Source organism: Pseudorca crassidens, chromosome 15 (genome assembly GCF_039906515.1).
Source record: "Pseudorca crassidens isolate mPseCra1 chromosome 15, mPseCra1.hap1, whole genome shotgun sequence".
Classification (NCBI taxonomy): domain Eukaryota; kingdom Metazoa; phylum Chordata; class Mammalia; order Artiodactyla; family Delphinidae; genus Pseudorca; species Pseudorca crassidens.
Window position 1 is genome coordinate 74,727,885 of NC_090310.1, and position 11,950 is coordinate 74,739,834.

The 11,950-nt window shown below is 50.8% G+C and overlaps 1 protein-coding gene across 1 annotated transcript; it reads left to right on the forward strand.

Annotated features, from left to right (window-relative positions):
• Nucleotides 1-1,460: 1,460 nt before the first annotated feature.
• CD40 (CD40 molecule) lies at nucleotides 1,461-11,588 on the forward strand. The gene is made up of 9 exons (XM_067708299.1): nucleotides 1,461-1,618; nucleotides 4,681-4,759; nucleotides 5,082-5,207; nucleotides 5,485-5,631; nucleotides 5,979-6,072; nucleotides 8,674-8,735; nucleotides 10,542-10,628; nucleotides 10,750-10,778; nucleotides 11,275-11,588. Exons 1-9 carry the CDS (start codon nucleotides 1,568-1,570, stop codon nucleotides 11,440-11,442), a joined length of 843 nt encoding a protein of 280 aa, XP_067564400.1. The 5' UTR covers nucleotides 1,461-1,567; the 3' UTR covers nucleotides 11,443-11,588.
• The last annotated feature ends 362 nt before the right edge of the window (nucleotides 11,589-11,950 follow it).

The following is an 11,950-nucleotide window of genomic DNA, read 5'->3' on the forward strand; positions in this document are numbered from 1 at the left end:
GGGGGACGGCAAGTATGGCTGAAGCCAGCGTGCGTGGGGGACATGGCAGGGTGTGAGTGGAGCAGGAGAGGGTGGGTCTGAGCGGAGACTCAGCTGTGACAGGAGAAGGAATTTGGAGCATCCTGAGGGCCTAGGGGAGCGCAGAGCTTTTAAGCAGTGAAGTGCCCTGATCAGACCAGATCCTACAAAAGAGAACTGCAACAAAGTGAACAATGAGGGGGAGAAAGAGAGAGAGAGAAAGGGTGGTGGTGGTGGTGGGGGGGAAGCTGCCTGGAACATAGCAGAGATTCAACAAATACTTATTGAATGAGTGAGGCTGTTGCAACAGCCCAGGTGAAAGATGCTGAGCCTCCGAATTAGGGTAGTGGCGGGGGGGCGGGGATAGAAAAGAGGCGATGGATTCCGGAGGTAGAATCTGCAGGTCTACAAATGTGCCCTTTGCAGCGGAAGCCAGGAGAATGGGGTTAGCAGCCCTCTCCTCTCCCATCCTCCTTGATCTGTGCAGTTTGGCCTTTTGGCCCAGTCCAGAAATTCAGAGCTTGGGGGGGCATCACCCCAACCACTGTCTAGTTCAAACTCCTCAGGTTTCATTGAAGAAAACTAAGGCTCAAGGAAACTCAGCCCATCAGAAGCAGAGCCTAGGCCAGAACCCAGGTGCTTCCTGCTGCAGAGCAGAGTGTTAACACTGGTTCAAGAACAGCTAGGAGGGTTTGAATTGGGGAAATAATAGGTACAAGGGTGTGTGTGTTTCTGCAGAACTAGGGGGTCTCCAGTGTCCTAAGATTCTCAGGGGGTCCTACGATCCCACGAAAGGCTGATCTACTCTGAGTGCCTGTCTTCAGGCGGCGGATGGGAACTGGGATGGAACACAATCTGGTGGGGGCTGCATGGCTGGATGGATGGCTGGACGGACGGCTGGATGGACGGGGAGGCTGGGACGCTGCGCCCACGCGAGGGAATTTCCTTTGAAAGAGAGCGAAACTGTAAGGTGAGAAACTCTTTTCCATGAAAGGCCTCCCCAGCCCTCCTCCCACCACTCAGCTGTGACCTTCCCGTTTTCTGGGAACTTCCTCAGACCTCTCCATCGCGGTGTGGGACGCTTTCGGTTCTGCCGGGATTGCCGGAGGCGGCGGGGAAGAACGCGGGGCGCGGGGGGAGTCTTCCCAACACCCATAGGGATCTCTCTTCACTCCCTTCGCGTCCTCCCCACCCCCAGGAAGCGGGCTTCCTCCTAGGCCAATTCAGTTCGGCCTTTGTAGTCCCGGGGGGGGGGGGGGAGGAGTCTCAAGAAGGGCTGTCCTTGGAACCACGCCTCCCGATTCCCCCACCCCTCCCCGCCCAAGGCGCGTCCCTAAACTCCTTGGGGAATTAGACTACCCGGGACTGTCCTGGGGGAAACCCCAGAGAGGTGACTCGCCCGGAGCTCCGCCCCCGTCAGCGAGGCTGGTCGCGATTTGTCCCCTAAGACCCGCCCCTTTCCTGGGAGGGTCCATGGGCTGGGACAGTGGAAGTGGAAAAGGCCGGGTCCTGGCGCTTTCTCCCCACGCCGCCGGGTTCTCACCTCGCCATGGTTCGTCTGCCTCTGCAGTGTCTCCTCTGGGGCTGCTTTCTGACCGCCGTAAGTTGAGTTTCTGTTCCGACCGGAGGCGGGAATTTGAAATTAGAGAGTAGGGAATGGGAAAAGAAACAATACTTCGGGGAGGGGACCTTCCAAGCTGATTTTGGGGGGACAGGAAGGTGGGTGGAAGCTGGGTAGGGTACCCCGGGTCCGGGCTGAATGAGGTGGGCTGCCTCTCTCTCCTCCCAGGTTGGGGTCCCAGGTAGCCCACAGAGGGCGCATAGTGGGGTCGCTGCAGGAAAAGTGCCTAGCCAGCGCAGATGGGGTTGGGATTTTGGGAACCTGAAGGCTTGATCTGGTCAAAAGACTGGAGTCTGGGTCTGCGTCAGAGGCTGGCCACAAAGAGATGGTGAGGGGTTTCAGAAGCGGGAAGGGAGGGCAGCCAAGTGAAGGGGCGGGTCTGGCTAGTTTCCCTTCTCTTTCCCATTGTGGACAGACGCCAGCCTCTGTGAGTGGTTCATCTCCTTGCCAGCTGGGGCTGCCTTCTTCCAGGGCATCTTTTGGGAACAAGGGATGAGTGTAGAGGCCCAGGTGCTTCTTTGAGAAGGCAAGGAGCTTTGAACACTCCCACCACCGGCCGCAAATCCTGGGTGATCCAAGTTAGGAGGAATACCCAAGGCTGTGTCTCTGCCTCCTGAATTTAAGACGACATAGAGGACTCTCAGGGGAGCTGAACAGTTCATGGGACCATGAAAGGGCTAGGAGACCAGCAGGGGTTTCTCTAGGCACGAGAGGGGCTCAGATATGCCCAACCAAGCACATCTCCGGGATTTTCAGAGTTCCACACTTGACTCGCTTTTAGTTTAAGTGTATTTTTGTAGTTCCTCATTCTGGAGGCTGGGAATCCCCCAAGTACCGGACACTCTCATCGCAACCCCCCTGGTCTCCCCCTAACTTTCAAGGGCTGTAGTTTCTGGCATGAAGGCAGGGCAGGAGTGACCCATGAAGTAGGGGGTTAGCAGCAAGGGAAGAGATTTCATGGGAAAGCTGCTTTGGTCCCAGAGCTTTCATTTTCACTCTAAGTAATGGCTCTTAGGGAGAAAGGAGGCAGGAAGAGGGCTCTTGGAGGAGGAGTGGAGGAAAAGCCAGGGGAGGTAGGGTGAAGGGTGGTCGTGGTTTCTCAAGAACAATCTCCCAATTTTAGCTCCAGGTGGAGACTAGGCTGTGACAACAATAACTGGGGCTATTTGTTGAGAGCTTCCTGTGGGCCAGGAAGCTTTACACGCACTCTAGGTCTGATTTCTTTTAACCGCCACATTATACAGGTGAGCAAACTGAGGCTCAGAGAGAGAAAATGTCTTGCCCTAATCCTCATAGCTAGGTGGAACCTGAATATAAATCTCCATCTGCCTGATTCCTGAGCCTGCCTCTCAGATGGTGAGAGTCTCCAAGCCTTGGTCCTAAGCTCCTTCGTGTCAGAAGGATCGAAGCTGTGAAGTGGGAACTGGGGATTGACAGATTTACAGAGGAGGAGCTGTATTTCTTGTGTGTTTGAAAATGACGTAAAGGACTTTCATTGCTCTGGGAGTGTGGTGGGAAAGTCCATAGGCTTGCGGGGAGAACATTCATGGGATAGTGTGTTGCGATGTGATGGTGGGAGCAGTAGCCTTTGCTATTTCCTTCCCCATTTGGGGTCAGATACACTTTTGTAAGTAATTTGCCCACCCAGGCTGAATGAGAGCCACCAATTAGGCAGGATCCTGGAAGCCAGCCAGTTAGCCAGCTTGCTAGGCATCCAAGCAGATACTCATATATGTATGATAATTAAAGCTGCCATTCAATGAGCACCTACTATGTTCCAGATACTATGCCAGGCCATGTACATCTATTCTTTCTCATCTTCACAACCTAAAATCTGTGGGGCAGGTATTATCACTCCCATTTTAGAGATGTAGAAACTGAGGCTAAGAGAGGCAAAATAGCTAGTTAAGTGTTACAAAGTCAAGATTGGAGCCTTAAGCTATTTGACCCTTAAAGCTGTGTTCTTTTCACAGGCTGTTCCCAAAGTGTGGGATGATTTAGGCAGCACAAGGACATAGAATTAACAACATAGGTTCACTTTACAGTTCTGTTTAAAATCCTTTTCATTTTTTCAAGAAGGAAGTCGCTGGAGCTAGAATATAGTTAATACCTCTCAAATGCCTGCTAATCCTCCTTTTTAAACAAAAATCAAGAGCAGGCCTGAGGTAGAGGGCTGTCAGCAAGCAAAGCGATCAGCTGGGGTTTAATAAATAACATCGTTTTGTTTCTGTTGAGTTTATTTTTAGGGTTGCCTTTTATTTATGAGAAGTGATACTGGTTTTTCTCTCATGGCAATGATGTGAGGTTTACATTGAAAATAAATGTATTTAAATGAACAAGAAGTAATGAATAGCTTGGGTGGTACCTGGATGTAGTGAAAATAGTGCAGATGAGACTCAAGTTGTTGGAGAGAGGGAGTATTGAAACCTGAGTTCTCATTTGGATTCTATCACTGTGTGACCTTGGGCAAGTGACCCACCCTTTCTGGTCCTCAGTCTCACCATGTGTAAAGTAAAAGAGTTGGATTTTATTCTTCCGGCTTCTCCATCCTTGCATTTCATGAGAGAAGGGTTGGATGATCAGATGATGGGACTTGGAGAGGGGAAGAGGGGGGGGAGCAAAAGAATAGAAGGAAGAGGTCAGGTGCTAAATATAGCCCCTGTCCAGACTAGGACCAGCTGGAGTCAGCCAGCTTCAGGACTCCAGGGGAGATGCTGGAGTCCTCATGTGCTCTTGGGTTTTTGGGTAGAGGAAAGACTCAGGAGTCAAGCCAGAAGGAAGATCTGTTTAGTTCAGTGACTATTGTGAGTTTCCAGCGCAATTACTTTGTAAAATACCAGATTGATTCTCTGGGTGCCTTTGTCATCATACTAGTTGGCAGTTTAGTTAAAAACAAACACAACAAGTAATATGCAGGCGCTGTTTCTCTGCTTTGGACTTCCACTTCAGTTCTAACCTCTGTCCTGGCTGATTTGCACCTGTCTGCCAAGGCTATATCGGAGATTTCAAGATCCCTTCAAATTGCCCAATTTTGTTTTTAGGTCCACGCAGAACCACCCACTTCATGCAGAGAAAACCAATACCAAACAAACAGCCGGTGCTGTAATTTGTGCCCACCAGGTGAGATGCTAACCCTTTAGCCCCATAGTGGGACCCCTCTTGGTTTGCTGGCAGATACAGACCCCCTGTGTCAATTATAAACTCGTGTCTTGACCCCTGGCATTTTCCATCCCTGCCCCAGGACGTTCTGGGGTCCCTCTCTGCCTACCCAGAACTTAGGGTTCCTATCTCTTCTATGTCCCTTACCAGACTATGAAAGTTGGAAGAGTCTGAGACTGTCATCGTTGACTCTCCCTCCCTAAAGCCCGGCCTCATCAGTTTTCAGTTCAGTGTCTGACTCACTGAGTGCGCCAGAGCTACCTCATTTCCTGATGTTTTCCAGGACAGAAACTGATGAATGACTGCACAGAGGTCACCGAAACAGAATGCCTTCCGTGCAGTAAAGGCGAATTCCTAGCCACCCGCAACAGTGAGAAATACTGTCACCAGCACAGATACTGCAACCCCAGTGCGTGGGCTGCTGGGGAAGGGGCACTTGGGAGCTGGGCCGATATTCCAGCTCGTTGCTGACAGCACAGCCGTTCTGTTTGTTTGTTTGTTTGTTTTTCATAGCGAGGGTCTGTTCTGATCGGTTAGAGTCTGGGTTGTCTTGGTTGTTACTTAATTTGATTGCCACCCCTACTTGGAAGAGGGTCTAAGAGAAAAAGAACAGGAAGTATGAGGATCGGGGCCCCCCAAGCATGGCCAGTAAGGGGTTCCCATCCTTCTTGCCCATCCCTGCCCAGACCTAGGGCTCCAGATCCAGACGGAGGGCACCTCAATAACAGACACCATTTGCACATGTGACGAAGGCCATCACTGTACCAGTCACACCTGCGAAAGTTGCACCCCGCACAGCTTGTGTCTCCCTGGCTTCGGGGTCAAGCAGATGGGTAAGTGGTCTGTCTGGGAATCAGCTCTAGAGGCAGGAGAGAGGAGGTGAAGGCCAAAGGAGCGGGGCTGGGCAGTGGGCACTCAGCCCTGGTGGGGAGGGACCAACCTACGCGGATATCTCCACCAGAGCAGGTGGGAAATAGAAACTTTGCCTCCTGCCTCCTGCCATGGGGATCTGCCTTGAGAGGGCAGTGGGAGAAGTCTTCCTGGGGCCTGCCTGCAGCAGGATGCTGGGGGGAGAAGGGCTTAAGGCAGGATGCTCTTCCAGGCCTGCCTGCCTGCCAGTTCCCTTGAGAGCCAGACAGGTGGTCCGCCGTGATGATTAACTCCTCCTCTACCCTCTCAGCTACAGGGGTTTCTGATACCATCTGTGAACGCTGCCCGGTCGGCTTCTTCTCCAGTGTGTCATCTGCTTTTGAAAAGTGTCACCCTTGGACAAGGTATAAGGACTCATCCCTTGTGTTTCCTGCCCCGAGAGGGGCATGGGACCTGCTTCCATTCTCTCCGGCTACCTGCCCTTCAGCCCCTGCTCCCCATGTCCACACACACTCGTGCACCTGTAGAACTTCTAGAGTGACCTCGTGGCCAACTAGACAGACACTTTTCAGCATTTCTTGCCTTCTCTCTCTTGGTGGTAATAGATACCGCTGATCTCTGATCTTTGGTGAAGCCCTCCCTTCTTGGGGGCACCGTGACGCCTCTCTTCCATTCCTTGTACCCCTCCTCTGCTCCTCCTTAGCTGGTTTTCTAGGCCTCTATTCTAGGCTCTACTCTCCCATCACCTTGCCCGCCTCCCCTGGACCATCTATCTCATCCGCCCACTTGGCTTCGGCTACCATTGCCCTTGGACGTTTCCCAATCAACATCTCCTGTTGAAATTTGTCTCCTGGGTCCCAGACTGTCATATCTAACTGCCGAGGGTATACCTCTGTGCAGACAACCCACAGGCACCTGCCTGCTCCCCATACCCGCTGTGAAAGGCACAAGCATGCCTCTGGGCACCCGTTCCAAAGTTCCCCTTACCCCCTTCCCCAAATCAGTCACCAGGTCCTGTCCATCTGACCTTCCAGATGTTTTGGGACTCCTCCTCCTTTTCACTTATCCCCACCGTCACCACGTTAGCTTGGGCTTCATCACCAGCTGCCCTGCCTCTACTCTCTCCCCTTCAGCTAGTTCTCCATCCCTTTGGCGAAGGAAACTTTCCACCATTCATTTTGGATCATGGCACTCCCTGTTAAAATGCTTCATGGCTCTCTGTGCCTTTAGGATAAAACCCTGACTCCTGTGCATGGCCTCCGACCTTCTAGCTCCACTTCCTGACCTCTTCCCACGTCGTGCTGCTTGCAGTCCTGTCAACACACTGTTCGTTCTCTTGCATCAACCTCTTCTGCCTGGAATACCTTAAACACACGCCTGATTAACCTTTTACATTTAATTTGAAAAAACGAGTAAGACAGGCGTGAGGACAGAAGGCACAGAAGGGCCTCTAGTGATATGCTTCCCTTTCACCCTCAACCATCCAGCAGCCACTGGACCATGTGTGTCCTTCTAGAGAGTCTATGCACAAACAAATACATGCACACACATGCAGACATATTTTTCACACAAATAGTAGCATCCCATATATACTTTGTTATTTGTTTACTGTCTGCCTTTCTCCAGTAGATGGTAAACTCCTTAACTATAGAGACTTGACTTTTTTTATTCCACAGATGCATCCCTTATGCCTAGAACAGTGCCTGATGCATAGTAGGTGCTCAATAAATCTTTACTGATAAATGTTCAATGAGAAAGGGAGGCTCCTTTATGTCATAGAACCAGAGCACTGGGTTCCAAACTCACTCAGCTTAGAAGGGGTGGAAGTGTGACCCTCATCTGAGCCTCGGTGCCCTCATTCAGAAAATAGGAATGACCTTCATTTTACAAGGTTTGAGGAAAAGACATGTAACGTGCTTCGAAAACTCTTAAGCACTCTTCTTGTGTATGTGCTTTCTTTGAAGCTTCTTTCTCTTTTTCCAGCTTTAGATGTTTTGTTCCTTTGCAATGTCCTTCTCTGTCCATCCCTTTCCATTCCTCCTGGGACCACTTTGGCCCAGTCTTCATCATCTCATGTTTGGATTCTGTCGATGGCCTCCTGGCTGGCATTTTTCTGTCATTTCTCCTCCGGGGAGCTCTCTGGCCAACTAAGTCCTCTCACAACTTAAGTCATCTGGTTGGATGCTGACATGACCCACTAGCTGAATCCAGCTGAAACCTTCATGGCTGATTCTCAGTGATCTGGTTCTAAAGACCCAATTTTCCAGAGTTTCCTTATACCATCTGGCTCGTCACCCACCTAATCTCCCATATCGTGTTGTCCTGCTTGAAGAGAAAATACTGATGCTCTAAATTTTATATCCCTCAAGGGCCCACTCAGCTCTGACTTCCCCAGGGAAGTCTTTCTGGATGACCCTCAAACCAGAGATTCTCAGCTGAGCAGTTTTCTCCCTCAGGGAACATTTGACAATATCTGGAGACATTTTGGTTGTCACAGCTGGGGAGGAGAAGGCTACTGGTGTCTAGTGGGTAGAGGCCAGGGAAGCTGCTGAACATCCTACAATGTACAGGACAGGTCCCACCACGGAAGAAGGATTATGTGGCCCCCAAACGTCAGTAGTGCCGAGCTTGAGAAGCCCCCATCATCCCTCCATTCCAGCCATTGTGGATTCTGTCTCCTCTTCTCTGAACAATCCTCTGTTCACATGAGCCTGTATCACAAAGCTTGGCCCTCATCAGAGGCTCTCCTTACTCCTTCAAGATATACCATCATCTTTCCTCTGCACTCACGAGCTCTGTAAGAACAGAGTCTGTGTCATCCCCATAGTAACCAGCCCAGGAGGGTGCACATACTATGTGCTCAGTGAACCTGGACTTGCTGGTTGTTGGCTGTCTCCCTCTGGGGTTGGAAATCGCATGGTTGGGGAAACTTAATGTCTCTTTCTGTGTGTGTGTGTGTGTGTGTGTGTGTGTGTGTGTGTGTGTGTACACGTGTCTATACACAGCTGCGAGAGCAAAGGCCTGGTGGAACAACATGCAGGGACTAACAAGACAGATGTTGTCTGTGGTGAGTCCTGGAGAACGGGCCCCGGCAGCAGGCTAGGAAGGTGGGGAGCTGAGGGGAAGACTGGGGCACCTGGAAGCACCAGTGGGGAAAGAGGGAGGGGAGGCAAAGCAAGAGGAGGAGCAGTCTGGAACTGTGGCAACCAGCTCTGCCACTTATCTGTGGAGCCTGGGCAAGTTAGTCCCCCCCCCCGAGCCTCAGTTTCTTCATCTGTGAAATGGGATACTACCACCTCCCTTAATAGGGTGGTATAAGTACCTGGCATGGGTTCTGACACTTTGGAGGTGCTCCCTCAGTGCTATTCTGCTACCCTGCACGTTGAGGGCCAGCATGGTGTGACTCTGTTTCCTCTCAGGGCTGTAGTTTTTTTTTTTTAGGCTGCACCACGCGGTTGCAGGATCTTAATTCCCCCACCGGGGATCAAACCCAGGCCACAGCAGTGAAAGCCCAGAATCCTAACCTCTAGGCCACCAGGGAACTCCCTCAGGGCCTCAGTTTTGATTTTAGAATGAGGAGGTTGGCATACGGCACAGGTCACAGACTCACATAATTACGGGGATTAGGCAGGATCATGTTAATGAGTGAAAAGATCAGGGGTAAGAAAAATACACTCTCTTCTTTTCCTTAAAATTCACTTGCCTCTTGGCAGGGCTGGGACTAGAGTGAGGTGAGAGGGGCACTTGCCTTGGGCACAGTATTTAAGGGCGTGCCAGAAAAATGCCGTAATCAAGATAACCATTTGATGCAATATTAAAAAAATCAAAATTCATGCAAAAAATCCATAACGAACAGAATAGCAACATTTTAAATAAAGACAGGATCCAACCCTGTATTTGTACAACCTTGTCTCACTTGCCTCACCCTAATCCCATCCCTGGTTCCAATAAAACTTTACTTAAAAAAACAGGCAGCTGGCCTGTGGGCCAGACTTTGCTGATATGATTTTTTAAAACATGACATTAAAATATGACTTATCTTGATTACTGAGTTTTTTAAGAAAATATTTATTTATTTATTTGCTGCACTGGATCCTGTGTTACGGCATACAGGATCTTTAGTTGAGGCATCCGGGACCTTTAGTTACGGCATGCGGGGTCTTTTAGTTGCAGCATGTAGGTTGGCGTGCAGGCTCTTAGTTGTGGCATGTGGGATCTTAGTTCCCTGACCAGGGATGGAAGCCAGGCCCCCTGCATTGGGAGTGCAGAGTCTTAACCGCTGGACTACCAGGGAAGTCCCAGTTATTGAGTTTTTTTGGTGTCCCCTTAAATTTTGTCCAGAGGCAGTGCTTCACTAGCCTTACCCTAGTCCTTACCCTGTCTCTTGGTCTTTTTTTCATTTTCCCATTTAGAATAGAGACTTAGGCACAAGAAATACTTTCCCTTCTCCTCCAATTCTTCTATAACAAAGGCAATGTTACAGACATAAATGATGCTGGGCCTTGGTATTGGGCAAAGAGTAGGGAGGGGTGGCAGTGTAGCGAGCCGGTAGAGACAACTATCACCACTCAGTTCTGGCCAGTGGGCGCCATGTGGGCTGCTGGCCCACTAGGGCTGGATCTTCCCAATTTGCAAGAGAAATCAGATATCCAGATTTTAAATACACAATCTCCCATTTAAAAATGTCGGCAAATATTAAAAAAAAGAAAAAAAATGTGCCAGTCACACTAAAGACATCTGCTGGCCACATTTTACCAGGAGCCACCTGTTTGAAACTTCTGATATGGATGAGTTTAGACATTGAAGTCCAGCGAGGTGCAGCAGCTTCGGGAAGGGCGGTGGGGAGCCATCGCTGAAGTCTTGATCTCTCCAGGTTTCCAGAATCGGATGCGAACCCTGGTGGTGATCCCCATCACGATGGTGATCCTGTTCACTGTCCTGTTGGTATCTGCCTGTATCAGTGAGTCCCCAGGTGGGGAGGTGATGGGGGAAGAGGCAGCAGAAGGTACAATTGACGGGTCACCTGTTTCCTGATCTGGCCTCAGTGACTCCCCATCCTATATGTTTTTCTCTCTCTCTAGGAAAGATGGTCAAGAAGCAGGAGACTAAGGTAGGTCACCCTGGGGAACCGGCTGAGTTTTGTCAGACTGGAAAGAAAGACTGATTCATTGTTGCCTATATGGCAGAAACATTGATTCAAGGTCTGTTCCCTCGCCCCCTCCCCTGTGCTCCAGGGCTCTTCCCCTTCTCTCCCTCAGCACCCGCCTTTTTCATCTCCTGAGCTCACCTTCCCACAGAGCTGCCCTAGCACCGCTGGCAAAGTCTGACATTTGCTCTTCTTTCCTGGCATTGGATATGTGGGGGAACCGCATCTTTGGGGCCTTGGTGTGGGATCCATGGGTGGGTGATGGAGGGACATTTCCTTAACCCCACTGGCTCCTACTGCGGAAGCTTCTTGACACCCTTGGTGTGGCCAGCAGGGGGCAGGACGCACCCATGGAATGAGCACTGACCCTCCGTTTGGGAAAGGGGAAGGGGTGAAGAGTGGAATCGCTTCCAAGGAAGGGCTGAGATGCTAGGGGTAACCCCAAGCCTTGTCTCCCCAGGCTCTGCACCCTAAGGCTGAAAGGCAGGATCCTGTGGAGACGATTGATCCAGAGGATTTTCTCGGCCCCCACTCCACCCCTCCAGTGCAGGAGACCTTACACTGGTGTCAGCCGGTCGCCCAGGAGGATGGCAAAGAAAGCCGCATCTCCGTGCAGGAGCGAGAGTGAAGCTGTGTGTGCCCAGGAGCGTGGTGGCACCGGAATGTGGGCACGTGGCTGGAGAGCCTGGGGCTGCTGCTGGTGAGGGCGACAGCCCCCCTCTGCCTGCACCCCTGCAGTCCAGAAACAGTTCACCTCGGGGAACCTTTCACCCCAGCCGTGGAGCCCATTCAGTCTCCCAACTTGATATCAAAGATGGTAACAAAACTTTGGGGAGGCCGTACAAGGGTATCCACCAAACCTTCCAACCCAGCGGTTCGGTGCCAACAGGTGTAACGCGGTGGCTTCTGGGAGCCCAGGAGGCATATGCATAGATACACATCGCAGCACTGTTTGTGACAGTGAGCAACTGGAAGCTGCTTAACTGTCGATCAACAGGGGACTGGCTAAATAAAACTGTAATATATTTATGCAGCAGGATCTTGAAAACACTGTCATGGGCGGAAAACAAAAGCAGGTTGTAGAATGGTGGGCATGGAAACATTTTTTTTAAAGCAAGTAACCCAAAACAATATAT